This window comes from Diplotaxodon limnothrissa, linkage group LG3 (assembly GCF_057381915.1).
Source record: "Diplotaxodon limnothrissa isolate DT_005_m linkage group LG3, D_limnothrissa_male_GT1.1, whole genome shotgun sequence".
NCBI lineage: Eukaryota > Metazoa > Chordata > Actinopteri > Cichliformes > Cichlidae > Diplotaxodon > Diplotaxodon limnothrissa.
The window spans coordinates 7,052,396-7,070,275 of NC_140598.1; the positions used below are offsets into that span (position 1 = coordinate 7,052,396).

At 45.1% G+C, this 17,880-nt stretch overlaps 1 protein-coding gene across 6 annotated transcripts in view; it reads left to right on the forward strand.

Annotated features, from left to right (window-relative positions):
- LOC146634344 (protein NLRC3-like) overlaps positions 1-17,880 on the forward strand; it is a 329,883-nt gene that overhangs the window by 228,911 nt on the left and 83,092 nt on the right. For 2 of the 6 annotated variants that reach the window (XM_085376895.1, XM_085376914.1), the window contains one exon: positions 12,731-12,904. In XM_085376895.1, the coding sequence (XP_085233021.1) occupies positions 12,731-12,904 (174 nt within the window). Of the gene's footprint in view, positions 1-4,179; positions 4,299-4,553; positions 4,656-5,647; positions 5,727-7,713; positions 7,919-8,069; positions 9,871-12,730; positions 12,905-17,880 lie in introns of those variants that run through there. The other 4 variants (XM_085376899.1, XM_085376896.1, XM_085376906.1 and 1 more) reach the window with 4 other exon arrangements.

Consider the following 17,880-nt stretch of genomic DNA (forward strand, 5'->3'; position numbering starts at 1 on the left):
TGTGACAGGATGTTGGCTGCTGTGTTTGCACATGCTCAGTGTGACAGGATGTTGGCTGCTGTGTTTGCACATGCTCAGTGTGACAGGATGTTGGCTGCTGTGTTTGCACATGCTCAGTGTGACAGGATGTTGGCTGCTGTGTTTGCACATGCTCAGTGTGACAGGTTGTTGGCTGCTGTGTTTGCACATGCTCAGTGTGACAGGATGTTGGCTGCTGTGTTTGCACATGCTCAGTGTGACAGGATGTTGGCTGCTGTGAAAGCTGAATGCTCTGTGGTTAGAAGTGATGTCACACATTAGGATAACTGTGCTCGCTCTCTGTCAGAGTACCAGGGCCTCACTTTGACCACATGACTCTCAGTACACAGCATGATGTGTGCGCTGTAAACAGGAAGTAGAGGAGCAGGACTGAGGTAAACCTCTGAGGGATCAAACTGAGACTGAGCTCCAGATGTTTCCACATGTTTCTGCTCTGTGTGTGTTTGATGATTATTTCAGGTATAGATGATGGAATATGACCAGTCTGATGTCAGCCTGCTTCTCTGACAGCGCCTCTCTGTGCTGCCCCCTGCTGGCTCTGATCATTACTGACTGAGTCCTTGCTGCCACTTTATTAGGTACAGCTTGCTAACACAGGCTCAGACCTGCTTTGCCTTCAGAGCTGCCTTAAATCTTCATGGCTCAGATTCAGCAAAGTGCTGGAAACATCCCTCAGAGTCATGTGATCAGTGACGTCTGCTTTCAGCACTGACAGATAGAAAAGTGCATCCACATAAACAGGATATATAATAATAATAATCAAATGCTGATTTTTTTTCAGCCCTTTGTCTGAATGCTAATCCAGCTGTGTGTGTTTGTGATGACAGTAAATAAATGTCAGACTTACAGCTCCTGCTTTACTGCATTAAAGTGATCAGATGAGTTCAGCACTTTGACATGGATGGTAGTGAAAGCAGGAAAGCAGCAGCTTCCAGCTTCTTTTGCTCGGCTACAGTTTGGATGGATTTGCATTTAAAGATGCAACAAGACTAAAATGGTTAGGGTCAGGAGGTCAAAGGTCAGAGCTCCTGTGGGTCTGAGGGCGGCCTCACGCTGGAGAAGGATGAAGGAGTCTGACCTGAGCCAGTGTTTGACATGAACACATCAGCACTGCTGTCAGTGAGCCTAACGACAGCCGTTAGCATCATTTCAGTGTTTCAGTCATAAAAACACTTCCTGTCACTGTGGTGGTTACAGTGACATCATGCAGTTTGTGCTTTGACCTCCAGAGGGCGACAAATCAGCACAGACAGAGAGCTCCATTCAAACTTTGCTGCCATCAGGAATAATTCTTCAAATATCATCATCAGTGTTTGAGCAGTTATGATATCAGGGACAATCTAGACATGTGTGACAATACTGAACATGTCACATGACACACCTCAAACATCATGTGATCCACTCTCAGTCTGCACTTTCATTCATGACTTCAACAGGTTGAAATGAGCTTTGAAGAAACATTCAGTGAAATAAATCTTTCATGGATTCATGTGAGCAGCAGATGAACTTTGTACCAACAACATCTTCAATAACAGAGTCTGAATGAAGCTCAGGTGTTGATGCTGCTCACTGATTGGACGCTTGGTTTCAGCTCTGCTCTCAGTCTTTACTGCACAGGTGAAGGTAGAAAGTGTGACTGGATCTATAGACTGGAAACAGAGAAACATGCTGAACATTTGAAGCTTTGCAGCAGAAATGTTCATGTTACAAATACAGCAGAGCTGATCTGGGATCAGTGTGTTCACACCTGCAGCTACAACAAGGTTTCATGTCTCCACACGTCAGCATGTGAACTTTACTCTGACTCAGTCTGAGCAGTCAGACGGCATATTTTTAAAGTTAACACATCAGCACACACAGAGCTGAGCCCCTCCCACCTGTGCTGAGTTTCAGGTGGAGCCCCGCCTCCTTCCAGGAAGCAGCTCACCTGTGTGTCCGTGTTTAGTGTCCAGGTGTGGAGTGGAGCTTGTTGTTGGTGTGAAGAAACTGTAAGTTTGCTTTGTTTCCTCCTTTAACAGTTTGTCTTTAGGAACTTTACTGTTTGTTCAGCTCGTGTTTGATTTCTTCACACAACAAACTGTGTGTGTTTGTATTTCCGGTCTCTCCATTAAAGTCAGTGTGTAATGTTTCCTGGCTAACATCAGCTGTGTGTAGTGATGGGACGTTCTGTATCGAGGCTTCGGAGCGTGTGTCGAGTAATGGAGGGGGCGTTTCCGCGAAGCGCGTATCGAGGCTTGCTTCATTTATGGGAGGAGCTGAAAATGATGACGTCCGAAGCCTCGCTGCCCGGCTGTACCACGTGACTGGTTCATGAAGCGGTTCGAACTTTGCCGCAAATAATCATTTTCCATACTGCCAGCATAAATATACACAGTATACTGCCATCACTACAATATACATGTTTTACACACTCCTTTTGTTGTTGACATTTACAGGCTGTGTGCAAAATGCCACACTCTTCAAATTCATGCCAGCTATTATTTTTACGTCCAGTAGGTGTCCTGCTAGAGCAAATGAAGCTTCATGAAGCTTCGCGTTGGGGTGAACCAATTGGATGAAAAGCTCCAGTGCTTCATGGGGCTTCATCTGCCCATCACTAGCTGTGTGCAGCTTAGTTCAGCACAAATCTGCCGCTCCATAGTTCACGGTAACGGACTCACAGCTGGACCAACGAGGCCGAGTGTGTCCGCCACTCTGAGCTACGTTCGTGTTTGTGTACTTGTAGTTTGTACTTTGAGTTCACTCAGAGCCCACAGAGGACGCAGCGTACGTGATGACGTCACAGCCCTTTACCTCCTTTACTCTCACTGTGATTAATATTTACACACGAGACACCTGACAGCATGTTAATGCTAAGCTAACGCTAAGCTAACGCTAAGCTAACGCTAAGCTAACGCTAAGCTAACCAAGAACCCAGAGTGAGGTTAAAGCTGAGTAAACACTGACCCCAGACCAGCACCGTGATAAAGTGAGCTGCTGCTGCTGAACTTGAACAGGTAACAAAGTGATGAGCAGTCAGGCTGCAGGTTTCTACCTGTTCATGTTTCTACAGTAGAATCACTTTGAAGTGTCTTTGTGCTGTTTCATCTTTGATTTGTGTTCATAAACACTCAGAGAAACATCACGTGACCTCATCAGGATCTGTGTTGGTGTGTGGGGCTGTACCTCAGCTTTATGTTGTTACATGCTCATTTGTTCATTTTACACAGTAACATCAAAGTAATGTTATGAGGAGTAATGAAGTAACGTACTCCATTACTTTTAATCAAAGTGTTCTGTGTAATATGTGTAATAATGACTGTTTTGAGTAATGACCAACACTGATCACAACAAAGAGGAAATGCCTCCAACATGCACAAACATTTGAGCCACAACATGCAGTTAATGTGCACAAATGTCTTTGATATGCTGCTCAGTGATGGTGGTGACTGTCAGAGCAGAGCTACTGAGAATCAATAAGTAATATCAATGATGGGATCAGAATCACTAAATTCTTCTCATCCCTGTCAGTATCATACATGTGCTGTATAATGTGATAAATGTAGAGGTGCTGGCTGTTCTCTCACTCTGCTGTTTAGCTGTAAAGGACGCCTCCCTGCCTTTGTCTCATTCATGACCTTTAATAGTCTCTTCTAACATGCAGAGATCTGTATGATCTGTTTCATAGAGTCTAACCAGCCTGTACAGGTAACAACAACAGTCACTGCATCACTGACACACAAACGTCATCTCTGTCAATAACAACATTCATACATGGAATAAAAACACATCAGTGGATCATTGCTGGAGCTGATGTTTGTGCTCCTGGTGCAAAGGCTCTCAGTTTCCTCCTTGAAATAACATCAGTGGTGGGTCAGCGACATGCTTTCTTTCCCTCTCAGGTTTAAATATCTGGGACTCTCCACCGTTTGGTTTTAGAGCTGAAGAAGCTTCTCAGATGAAACGTCTTCCAGAAACTTAAAGACGTCTCTTTTCTCTCCAAGCTCCTTAGATCACATGACCTGGATGACTGAACCTACAGACATATTGACCTGGTTTCATGGTCACATGACAGGTCAGAGGTCAGCGACTGTAACTCAGTGACTCCTGTTAATGTGAACTCACTGAGTGTTTGTGGTTTACCTCTCAGACTGACTGAAGATGATGATGGAGGAAGAGGAGGACAGAGCAGAGTCTGCAGGGTCCAGCTGTCCGTCTGTGAGGAGTGACCGGTCCAAACCTCTAAATCCACACTTCAGTGGTGAACCTGGAGCAACGAGGTCAGAGAGCTGAACTCACTGAGTAACAGAAATAATTCTGCACTGACATTATAATCAGTGTTGACTCTGGTTGATTGTCTGACTGTGTTTGTGAGCTGAGAGGAAATGAAAATGAGTTTGTAACAAAAATCAGTTTTGTCCAGTTTTCCTGTAAAAAGCTGAACTCTAATCTAAGAGGATGTTACTGACAGGACACAGCTGCATTATCTGCAGTCTGTGTGATCACAGCTGCTTCAATCATGTTTGTGTCTGCAGAGGTCAGAGGTCACAGTCTGCAGGGTCCAGCTGTCCGTCTGTGAGGAGTGACTGGTCCAAAGGCGACGTTCCAGGCTTCAGTGGTGAACCTGGAGCAACGAGGTCAGAGAGCTGTGATGACTCCTTTACATGTTTGTGTTTCCTGGATAAATATGACCTGAAACATCCTCAGATTGTTACAAAGATTCATTAAAAAGAAAACAATGAAAGAGAAAAGATCCAAATGTTCGACTTGGTCATTTGCTGTTTGAGGACAGTGATGCTCATATCTGTGGGGAAAGTGTGACCTGAGTGGGTTCATGTTTGTCTTTAAAGAACAGAGCTGCTCTGATTCTCTTTGTGTCTGATCTGTTAAACAGTCTGAGAGGTCACACAGAGACCCAGCAGCTAAAGCCTGGATCATACTGGCTGCTGTTACTCCATCAGGACAACACTGAACCACAGTGGTGTGGATGTAGTGGATAAATCCCACCATACTGATGCTCAGAGTTAACCACAGGGAACAAAACCAGATGTTACCTTCAGATTGTGACCTTTGGAGTGGACGATGCAGATTTCAATAGAGAATAAATGTTGTTGTTTTTCAGCTGTGAAGAAAGAATCTAATTTTCTGAACTTAAGAATTTATGATGCTGGAAACAACATGGAGACTATAACACAACATTTCCACTGTGTTCATAGAATGAATGTAAAACTGTCAGACATTCATTAAATATGCAAAATGTCTACAGAAGCATCAGAGGGTCAGACGTGAAGCACTCAGTGATTTTGATCAAATGACTCATCAGTTATTGATCTGTACTACACTGATCTACCACGTTAGTAAAGCTGGTGTTCTGGTGGTGGAGGGAGACTCGGATCATGTTCTGGTTTTGGAGCAGTGATCTGCTGATGGTTCAGTTTGATGAGCTTCTTCAAAATCATCCCTGACATCACCACTGAAAGGACGTCCATGAAAACAGACTGAAAATTACTGATATGTTCACAATCTGAGAGTTTAAAACTTGACAGACTTGATTCAGATGAAGTTATTTGAGCAGAAACTCCTGGATCTTTATCCTGTGTTGATCTAATCCTTCATGGTTCCTCCACAGAGTGGAGCAGCAGAGCTCAGAGGTTCCCAGTGGTCAGTCTGCCCAGCAGCATCAAACACAGCTGGACTCCATATTTATGGTCTGTACATGTACAACAACTACTTTATTATTAATATTAATAATGATGCATTTATTTATAGGTCCCTTTCAGAACACCAAGGACTCTGTGGACTAAACGACCAAAAGAAAACAAACTTTGAAATCAGACGGTGCAAATGTGATCACAGGGAAACGTTTTAAACATCGAGGCTTTAAACAGAAACCAAAGTGAAACAGTTTGTAGTCGAGATCAGTGGGAATGAAGCTGAATAACTGTTTCTTCAATATCTTTGATCTCTTAAAAAAGAAAAACTAGCTGAAAGTCTGGCTGCTCTTATGAAAAGTACAGAGAAATTATGGGTCGCTCAACACTTGTGCACAATATAAGAGTTTAAATAAATCTAAAGAATAACTCAAAATCCTACAATCATACTGAGAAAATCATCTACAGCTAACTATCCAAGTGGATTTGTTTAAGACAGCTCCATCTGCTGGTGGCCCTCTGCAGGTGCATGAAAGGGGCGTGTTTATAGTGAAAGTAGTAGAGAAAGTAAACCCCACGGGAAGGAGGAGGACTCTCAGCAGCTTCCAGCTCATATTCAGACATTTGACTTCTCACTGAAAGCAGCAAGTTTGAGTGTCTGTACCTTAGTTAGAAGAGATAACATGTCAGTAGTAATTAGAGTTGATTGAGCAATGCTGTCCTTGTAATGTAGTTTATGATTTTTATGGACAAGTCCAGTTTTTCTGTAGAGCCTCTCAAGTTGGTGACAGCAGCAGTGGAAGTTCACGTGTAAACCAGAGCAGCAAATCAGGTCCAAATGTGTTGTTCACAGTGAGTGGGATCATCATTGGCTGCTATGTTAACCTCCTGCAGCAGGATGTCTTTGGTCAGAGAATGGATAGATCACTAAGTCATTGTTGAGTTTAGGGAGACAGTAGACAGTTGGAGGAGGTTCAGCCAGTTGACACACAGTAGATAAAATAACTGAAGGCAGGAGCAGACACCTGTATGACTTTCCACCTCTCACATAGATTATTGTCCCTGGGCAGCGCCACAGGGCTGGTAGATGTAAACAAAGCTGGAGGAGAGGATTGATTCATCTGAGAAAAGTCACAGAGTTGTGTCTTGATGCTCAATCATCCAGGTACGTAAATCCCAAAAAGCTTGATTCTGTTCATCTGGATGTTTTCAGAGGGACAAACGTTTCATCATCATCAGGTGACTTCTTCAGTCTCAGCTGACTGCAGGTTTCAATCTCATAAACAGGACATTTGTATGACTGAAACCAGCCCACTGAAGGAACAATGGGCTGGGAGGTCAGTTCATTGATCATTGGTACGCATATTGTCATGACCATTGATCAATGGTTGTTGATCAATGGTCATGAGTCCAGTTCACAGAGAGCTGGGGAATGGCTGCAATCACAGCATGTAAGATGGTGACAGTTGTACCCTTAGGCCCCTCCTCCATTCAGAGATGGTCTTTCCTTTTCACATAAATGGCCTCCTTGACTCCGCCCTCAAACCAGCGTTCACATTTACTCAGGACCTTCTTGATGTGAAGTTCTTCTGCTTCGCTGGCTGCTGTGTCTGTGGGGATGGTGTTTGTTCTGTGTTGTTGTGTCCTGATGACGCCCAGTTTGTGCTCCAGTGGATGATGAGAGTCAAACCTTAAATACTGATCTGTATGCGTAAACAGAGTGAACCTTTAAGACCAGTTGTCTGTACGATCAACTCAGTCACCTGAAACATCTCCAAGTTTCTGGCTTTGATCATCAACCTGTTGGTAGTTCAGCTCTGAACACCAGTGAAATGTTTCTCCCACTGAAATCGCTGCATTCATATGAACAGCATCAACGTTTTGGGATCATGGAGTTGTGGACAAAGTCTCAGTTAATCAGATAAAGTCAAACCTATAATTGGTAAAGAGTTCGTGGATGATATGCCCCTTGATGGTAAAGAAGTGGATGTTGTGTGGACTAAAGTTCAGAGTGGTGGGTCATTCATAAAGTATTCTGTTCCAGCTGCTGGAGGACAACATCATCACTTTTGTGAAGAACGAGCTGAAGAAGATCCAGAAGGCTCTGAATCCAAATAAGCCCCAGTGCTTGGAGTTTCAGAGGGAGGATGATGAGCAGAGGAGAAACAGCAGAGACGCATTTGTGAAGATCACAGTGGACTTCCTGAGGAGAATGAAGCAGGAGGAGCTGGCTGACCGTCTGCAGAGACGTAAGAGGATTTATCTAAAGATTTAAGCTGCTGGATAAATGAGAGACTTGTGACACCAGTGTGTTCAGTCATTTCTCAGTGGGTCAGAAATTGTCATCAGCATTTTGTAAAATATGATTGTTAAAGTTGTATTTTTATTATTATTATTCAGAACTTCCAGCCGCAGTTTGTCATCGTAAACTTAAATCCACCCTGAAGAAGAAGTTCCAGTGTGTGTTTGAGGGCATCGCTAAAGCAGGAAACCCAACCCTCCTGAATCAGATCTACACAGAGCTCTACATCACAGAGGGAGGGACTGCAGAGGTCAATGATGAACATGAGGTCAGACAGATTGAAACAGCATCCAGGAAACCAGACAGACCAGAAACAACCATCAGACAAGAAGACATCTTTAAAGCCTCACCTGGAAGAGACGAACCAATCAGAACAGTGCTGACAAAGGGAGTGGCTGGCATTGGGAAAACAGTCTTAACACAGAAATACAGCCTGGACTGGGCTGAAGACAAAGCCAACCAGGACATCCAGTTCATATTTCCATTCACTTTCAGAGAGCTGAATGTGCTGAAAGAGGAAAAGTTCAGCTTGGTGGGACTTGTTCATCACTTCTTTACTGAAACCAAAGAAGCAGGAATCTGCAGCTTTGAAGACTTCCAGGTTGTGTTCATCTTTGATGGTCTGGATGAGTGTCGACCTCCTCTGGACTTCCACAAAACTACAATCCTAACTGACCCTAGAAAGTCCACCTCAGTGGATGTGCTGCTGATAAACCTCATCAGGGGGAAACTGCTTCCCTCTGCTTGCCTCTGGATAACCACACGACCTGCAGCAGCCAATCAGATCCCTCCTGACTGTGTTGGCATGGTGACAGAGGTCAGAGGGTTCACTGACCCACAGAAGGAGGAGTACTTCAGGAAGAGATTCAGTGATGAGGATCAGGGAAGCAGGATCATCTCCCACATCAAGAAAGCTCGAAGCCTCCACATCATGTGTCACATCCCAGTCTTCTGCTGGATCACTGCTACAGTTCTGGAGGATGTGCTGGAAACCAGAGAGGGAGGACAGCTGCCCAAGACCCTGACTGAGATGTACATCCACTTCCTGGTGGTTCAGGCCAAAGTGAAGAAGGTCAAGTATGATGGAGGAGCTGAGACAGATCCACACTGGAATAAAAAGAACAGGAAGATGATTAAATCTCTGGGAAAACTGGCTTTTGATCAGCTGCAGAAAGGAAACCTGATCTTCTATGAATCAGACCTGACAGAGTGTGGCATCGATATCAGAGCAGCCTCAGTGTACTCAGGAGTGTTCACACAGATCTTTAAAGAGGAGAGAGGACTGTACCAGGACAAGGTGTTCTGCTTCATCCATCTGAGTGTTCAGGAGTTTCTGGGTGCTCTTCATGTCCATCTGACCTTCATCAACTCTGGACTCAATCTGCTGGAACAACAACAAACAACCTCCAAGAAATCTAAATTATTTAACAAACTAAAACTTCAATCTCTCCACCAGAGTGCTGTGAACAAGGCCTTACAGAGTCCAAATGGACACCTGGACTTGTTCCTCCGCTTCCTCCTGGGTCTTTCACTGCAGACCAATCAGACTCTCCTACGAGGTCTGCTGACACAAACAGGAAGTAGCTCACAGACCAATCAGGAAACAGTTCAGTACATCAAGAAGAAGCTCAGTAAGAATCTGTCTGCAGAGAAAAGCATCAATCTGTTCCACTGTCTGAATGAACTGAATGATCGTTCTCTAGTGGAGGAGATCCAACAGTCCCTGAGATCAGGAAGTCTCTCCACAGATAAACTGTCTCCTGCTCAGTGGTCAGCTCTGGTCTTCATCTTACTGTCATCAGAAGAAGATCTGGATGTGTTTGACCTGAAGAAATACTCTGCTTCAGAGGAGGCTCTTCTGAGGCTGCTGCCAGTGGTCAAAGCCTCCAACAAAGCTCTGTGAGTACATTTGTACTCATGTCTTTACTTTTAACATCCAACTGTGTCAGTAATTTATTTCACCAGGTTTTCTGTCTTTGTATGAATTTGTAAAGTTTTGGGATTTCTCCAATACAACTGTGACCTCTTTGATGCCTCCAGAACTCGGTGAACTCGAGACGCTGGATTCACCATAAACTCTGATCATCACTGCTGCTGTTATGTTATCAGTCTGTTTAAACACTTAGGCTGCATGTGCCTGATGTTGTGATACTTTATATTCACATGCATGCTCCTAGATACATTTCTACTGCAGGTCTATTTTAGTCACAAATGTTGGTGAAACACTTGCTTTTACATGCATGGTGGGTCCTGCATTAAAGAAAGCATTTGAATTACTCAGTGAATCCTGGCAGCCAGAGAAACATCCTTAGTTCCACTTTAAACTAAACTCTGCTTCGGTCTTCCACAGTGTGTTTGTTGTTTCTTTGTTGTTGTTGGCCTGCTCTCTCCTCTCACTCCAATCTGGTTGCAGCAGATGTTTGTCCCTCCCTGAACCTGCAGACTTGGGTGCAGCACCTCAGTTCATCTTCAGTCTGAAACCAGCTGTTGTAGCTATATCCCCTCAAGCACACCTTCCCTGGTTATCTCTGCTGTGGTTGCTATAAAATTTAATCTTGATTTAAAAAAAAAGATCAAAAAACCTCAAGTCAGACTTGATGCCATTTGTTGGCAGCATGGTGCCTGTTTGTCTTTGATGATAAACTGCAGCACAGTCTAAAGCAAACCTTCTGACTTTATTGACTTTATGCATGTATATATTCTTCCTGTTCACCTTGGACACACAACAGCTCTCTGTTTGTTGTGATTGGATCTAGAACAGCCAACATATCCTAATCTAGATGATTTCTAAGGTGGTATCTGGGAGGAAAAGTTAAAATCAGCTTGGATGGCCTGTACTGTATGATGGCCTTGGTTGCATCACATTGATAGCCATGCAGGGTGGTTCACTCCTTGTGCAAGAAGACCGAGGAGTGAGCCACACTCGGTCAAAGCTTGGTCATTCAAGCTCACTGTTTTCCCCTTGTTGGTTGATGATAGTATTTTTTTTTTACCTGACTTATAGTCATCATTGTCTTCAAATTAACTCACACACTGCTGACTGCTGTAGCTTACCTGGCTGAGCAGGTGACCCATGTACTGAAGGTTAGAGTCGTGACTCCAGGGCCTGGTTTGAGTCTGCCCAAGACCATTTCCTGTGTGTTATTCTCCTCACTTCTCCCTCCCTTCCTGTCTTCTTTGCCCTATACAGTGAAGACAAAAGGCCTCAAGTTCTGAAAACTCTTCCCCTTCATCATCTTCCAAATCATCTCTCTCATCTAAAATCACCAGTATTCTTTGAGTAGAGAATCTTTTCACAATCTTGAATGATAAGGATCCAAGTGGGTAAAGTTATTTATTTGTTGTGTTCCTATTTGCAGCTGGGATAGATTAAAAAAAACTCTCGGCTGCCCAAATTACATCCAGTTTAGAAGACAAACATTGAGTGAAGTGTTTGTTTCATCATCCTTCACAACTCATCAACCAGGTGTCACAAACTGCAGCAGAACAGTACAAAGCATGTCATACTGGATGGCTGCAACAACCAGAGTTTTACCTACTTTTGGTATTTCGTGACAGCATGAGCGTAATATTTACTGAACAGAGTCGTTTTCTGTAATCTTCTCAGATTCAGATTCAGAACACTGTATTCATTTTCAAGGGGCAATTAGGATACTGAGCTTTCCAACCATACATACAATACACAAACATCACATTGGGGAGACGGGTCAGGCTAGGTAGCTGTCCGGTCAGCCGCTAGAGCAGCGACCCGGAACCGAACAGCAGAAAATGCACAACATCAGGAAAGATGAGGAGAAAAAAGAACTCCCCCCAGACTGAGCTCCAACAGGGAGATCAGTTTGAGAACAGACAAAAAAAATGACCTTAGCGCAGAGCACATGAAAACTCTTAATGTACCATAGAAACACATGACAAGCAACAGGGATGGGTAAAAGGTGAGAGACAGCCGGTGTAGACAGCGCACCCGGGCCTGCAGCATTTGCGCTGGTCCCCTCGACCCACCGTCTGCACCGGGAGGGGATAAGCATGCTTAGGATGGGAAGGAACAGTCTAAACACCGTCTGTTATCAGGGTGAGATTTGTTATGTTCAGCTCCAGCCTTCAGACCACAGCTCGCGCCGGTATGTTAGCCGCATGAAATGATGGTGGCTTTCTGTGGTGCGAACAACTGCATGTGAATTTCACAGCTGATCTAGCAGTCCGTCACTCGTCTCTCAATCTCCCGTTGGAGAGCCACGAGCTTCTCCGAGAGGTTATCGGTTTTGTGCTCAAAGAGCAAAGTCTGAGAACTCACGACCGCCATGAGCTTCTTCAAGATCTTATCCGTGCTGCGTTCAATGAGCCCATTTTGAGAAGTCACGACCCGTCCCATTGTTTCAGTCACAGCGGGCAGCCTTGTGGGGGTTTGAACAGCTGATTCTGCTTTCTTTAATCTTCAGTAAGCCAGGGCCAAGCCAGCTCAGATCAGTAAGAACCCTTTGCTGCTGTGAATGTCCGTGCTGCTATATTTCAGGATCAGGCTCTAAATGTACAAATGGATCTGAGAAGCTTTCCAATCATGTTTCTACTAGATTTACAGTTTGTTTTCATGTCTTCTGACTCAGAAGGTGGAGCAGGTGGAGCTTACAAGGAGTAAGTGCTGCTATAGAAGAAGAGTTGTGTTTTAATGAAGCTATTTAGTTAACCAATAATTGTATTGCATGCTGGCATTAAAAATGTTTCATTTGACTGATTTAATTGTTTGTTTGTTTTCTTCCAGACTGAGTGGCTGTAACCTCTCAGAGAGAAGCTGTGATGCTCTGTCCTCAGTTCTCAACTCCCAGTCCTCTAGTCTGAAAGAGCTGGACCTGAGTAACAATGACCTGCGGGATTCAGGGGTGAAGCTTCTGTCTGCTGCACTGCAGAGTCCACATTGTACACTGGAAACTCTCAGGTCAGGATCCAAACATATCATTAAATGATATTATTGTATAAACAACCAAGCTTTATAGAATTGGCAGGTGAACTTTTCTTTATCTTTGGATTGCTTAGGAGATTCTTAATTACTGTCTGAACATTTTTTACAGTCACATATTTTGTTTTATTGGTCAAACAGAATTATTGTTCAGTTCAATGAGCAGGTAGCTGTGAGATTCATAATAATGAGGTATATTTATGTGTTTACTAAAGTCCAGGAGCAGGAGGCTGTGTGTAGCATAGAGGAACCCAGACCTCAGCTTTGTCTCCTGGTTTCTGTTGCTGCTGATACAGTTTCCCCTCATCGTTCCCTTCAACAGTCTCCTCACTGTAACAAATCAAAGTGTTACTGTATAGATTCACGTCTGAATGTTGCCATGTGCTATTAAAACTAAAAGCGATGTTTCATACACCCATGTGGTTCAGTCACACAGTAACTGATGGTAAATAATGTTTGTGTTGAACACATCGTACAGGTCAGCTGCTCCACACAGATCTCAGGTTTACATGCTGGAACAGTTTGTGATCATGAAGGATAAACCTCACTTCCTCTTTGTTTCATACAGATGTGACATGAACAATAACACATTCATGAAATCCTTTTAGGAACACAAACACTATTGTAGCTGGAGAATATAGTTGAATGTAGGATAATGTAGGGGATCATAAACAACAGTAATAACTAACCACCACCTCACCATTTGGGTTGGTAGCTGCATGTTGATTGATGAAGTCATTTTCTTCTTCCTCCATTTCTACCTTATTAACATCAGATTAAAAGCTGCACAGAGACAGGCACTGGACATGTTTAGCCTAGCTTAGTACAAGGACTGGACATGGGGGAAACGGCTCTCATCACTGGATCAAAACATGAAAACAAATCTGAAGTAAAGTTTTGTTGAAGTGAACTGTGGTGGTGCCCAATGTTCCCTCTAAGCTGCGCTCGTGCAACTGCGCGCTGCTGGCACGTCTCTGCGCACAGAAAATCTCTGTTGCACACAAAAAAAAAAAAAAATCAAATCTCAATTGAAATTAAAATTAAATCTTCAACAATTCTGTTTTGCAGTGTTAGTGACTGGCTGCTCCCATATGAGAGTAGAACGATGCCACCTTATCCCATAGTCCAGCCAATCACGCGATTCACATTCGTATATACGCAGCTAATCAACGTCACTGACAGGCTATGACAGTGTCCATATGTGCCGACACCGGTGTTATAGCGAGCAAAGTGGCTGATGATGAGGTGAAGCCACGTTAATGACAACGTGTACAACCATTGGAGATGTGAGCAGGACAGACGTAACAACTGAGGGAAAAAGTGTGGACTTTATACCAGTTTTTAAATTGTGTTGATCGGCCACGTAAAACCAGAGTTATGATAAAATATCTGCAATGTTTGGTTTTCTACCTTTTTTTTTTGTTTTTTTTGTTTTTTAACATATGGCTCAGAAGATCATCATTGCCTAATAATTTTTTTTTCCCCCAGATAGGACAGGGGGAAAGAATGAAAGAAAGAGAGGGAGAGAAAGAAAGAAAACCAAAGGGGAGAAGAGACGGTGAGAAGGGGGGGAAGAGAGAAAAAAAACAAACAAACAAACAAAAAAAAACTCCTGGGTCACCTGTATGGAGAAAAAAAAACAGAGAAGACGGCAAACAACAAAGAGCAACATAATAAGAGAAAAAAAAAAAAGCACCATCACAATAAACTAGCTAGCCATAGATATCAATAGTTACTAAATAATAAACGATATTGTGCAGCACGCAAGATAGACAGCGCACAGTGTGCTTTGAGGCAGCAGCCAAGATAGCTGTAGTCCGCGTCTGTGAATACCCATGTGTACACCTGTGTGCATACCTGTGTGGATCAGCATGCTTGCATTCCAAAGGTTTCTCCATGTAATGATCTGCTATGGAGTGTGGGGAGCCACAGCCTTGTCCTTTATGGTATCAGGCAGGTATGGAGGAGATCAAAACTCCAGACATCCAGAGGCCCCCAGAACACAAGAGACCAAGGAAGACCCACAGAGGGGCAGCTGGGCCACTGTCCCAGTAAGAGCTAAGGAGAGTCCCAGATGAGGGCTCATTCAGCAGCCGCGGAGCAGAAGCCAGGGGGAGTTGCAGTGACGCGCCCGTGAGCTCCGCCGGCAGCCAGCTGTGCCTGAGTGACCGAGCCCCAGGCCGAGAGGCCGGGGTCACCCCACCTCCGAAATGGCCCGAGCGAGCCCCAATAAGCGGCCGCCAAGGAGTGAGCCGGTGTGTACTCGGACGCCCACCCCCAGATACAAAGAACCACCAACGCACCGACACCTGAGGGAGTCCGCCACCGGCAGGGGAAGTGGTGGTGGGTGGAGATAGGCCTCCAAACCTTGGAGGGCCCGAGATGTCCCCAGAGAGGTGGCGTCTGATACCCAACCTGACATATAGACACAAACATCCATTCCCACCCTCATGCTCTCATGTGCACTTCACACTCAACCGACGTGGAGACAGACATAAAGAGACGCTGTATACACGATCACACTCCCCAAGCGTACTCTACAAACCGGGTCTAGGTACCCTTGCCCCTGGAGGGGGGAACCGCACCCAGACCCAGGTGGTGTTACCCTTTTCCCTGCGGTGGGGAGAGGCAGACCGCCCCGACTCCGCAGCAGCAGGGAGGCCCCACACCCCAGACCGCAGCCGGACGGCCAACTCCTCCTAGCCCCCCCGCTCCAGCAGGCCGCAGAGAACGGGGGTGAGAGAAGACTCCAAACCTCCCTCCACCCGCTCATTGTAGTGTTGATGCATGTGTGTTCTAAGGTGCAATTAAAACCCAGGAGGGCATGGAGCTACCTGCCAGAGAGCAGCAGGTAAGTGCATAGTCCCTCCTGCTAGCCCTCAATGTCTACGTGTATTTAAAATTGAGAGGTGGGGTAGCCTCCTCTGCACCCTGGTGACATACCCCTACTCCAAGGCCCTGCATGTGTGGGTGGTTGTGGTGGAGCGGGAGGAGGGAGGCAGCTGGAGATGGGGAGGGAAGGAAGGGAGGGGCAGGTGACCCCTCCCTGGGGCCAGCTCCCCCACTGACCCCAGTAGGCACTCCCATACTCCGCGACCCGCCAGGGAAAAGGGGGCCCAGGCCTATCCAGACTGGGGCCCAGCGCAGCAGCGCCCCCCGGCCTCACAGAGCCCGGGACAGTCCACCCAACCCCACCACAGAGAAAACTGCACCCACCCCACCATCCACTCGTCTTCCAGACTACATGAGACAATAGACGCCCAGGCTGAGATCTTCCTCCACCTCTCCTGTATCTCCCCCTCCTGCAGAGAGTTCCTGAGGGGAGGAAAGCTCCTGCAAGGTGTGACAATCTCCCCCACCGGTTGAAGAGCCCCACGGGCGGCTCGACACACCGGCGGCACCCTGCACCAGGGATGGGCCCCCATGCACCCACCCGCCCACAACCCCGGCAACACACAAACCAGGACCCGGCCAGGGCCCCGGCCCAGAGATGGAGCGCCCCCAGACCCCCACGCCCATCCCGGACCCACCCAGGGGCAGACAGGCTACCAGGTCAGTAACCCACGTCCATCATCACAGACCCTCCCCTAGCCCCGCTGCACGCAGCCACGAGGAAATAGTCAGAAAAGAGCCCCCAACCGGACATGACCGCTACCCCGGGTTGAGCCCCCCAAGGAAGATGCCTCCGGGGAACCCCCCGACGCCCTAAGCCTGTCCCTGCCCCCACACCAATCACAACATTGAAGGCGGGACCAAACTATGACACCCCCCCCTCACTAGGTGATGGAGCCGATCAAAGGAGCCCAGAGCAATTGATCAGATGTGGTGGCCGAGGCTGTATCAAAACTAATGTAATCTAATAGATAATTTCTATATTGGTTAGAATTAAGATTGTTTTTATTTTTCCAGTTCATGAGGACAGTTTTCTTGGCTATGCATAGGGCAGTGAAAACCATATGGGCTATATTGTTTTCTGAAGTGACATTATCTAAGCTGCCCAACAAACACACTAAGGGGGAAGTTGGAATGTTACATTTCAGACACTTTGATAAGTCTTCACATATCTCGCGCCAAAACTTCTGCACTGGTGGACAGAACCAAAGAGCATGAATGTAATTGTCTGGTGTATTGCTTTGACAGTGTGAGCAGTTGTTGGAAGATGTAAAGCCCATCTTGAACATCCGATGACCTGTATAGTGCACTCTATGTAATATTTTGTATTGTATTAATTGCAGACTGGGATTTTTAATCAATTTAAAAGTTTTTAAGCATACCTGAGACCAGAAGTTTTGGTCTAAACTGACTGATAAATCTGCTTCTCACTTTGCAATAGGAAGGGATATCTAATTTAGAAAGTGTTCTGTATATTTTAGATAATAATTTGGGGGATTTAAGAGTAAGGAAATGTGCCGCACTTGGTGGTGTTTGTAATTCAACTTGACTGAGGTTAAATTTCTTTTTTATTATGGATTTAATTTGTTGATATTCTAAAAAATTTTTCTTGTTGATCCCATATTGTGCAACTAGTCTGTCAAATGGGATAAATTCTGTTCCCTCTAATATATGTTCTAAGTATTTAATTCCTTTACAACTCCATTCTGGGAAATTAATCATATTATTGTTTTGTAATATGTCAGGGTTATTCCAGATAGGTGTACGTTTGCATGGGATTAGTGAAGACTCCGTTATTTTTAGAAACTCCCACCATGCTGTCAGAGAGAAGCTGATGTTGATACTTTTAAAGCATTCATGTCTTTTGATGTTTGAGCTAATAAATGGTAGGTCTGAAATCTCTAGATCCTTGCATAGTGCCTGTTCAACATCTAGCCAGGGCTCATCTAGGAAGGTATGTTTTGACCATTCTGAGATGAACTGAAGCCTGTTGGCTAAGAAGTATTGGTGAAAATTAGGCAGATCTAATCCTCTATCCTTGGTTCTTTGTAGCGTTTTTAAGC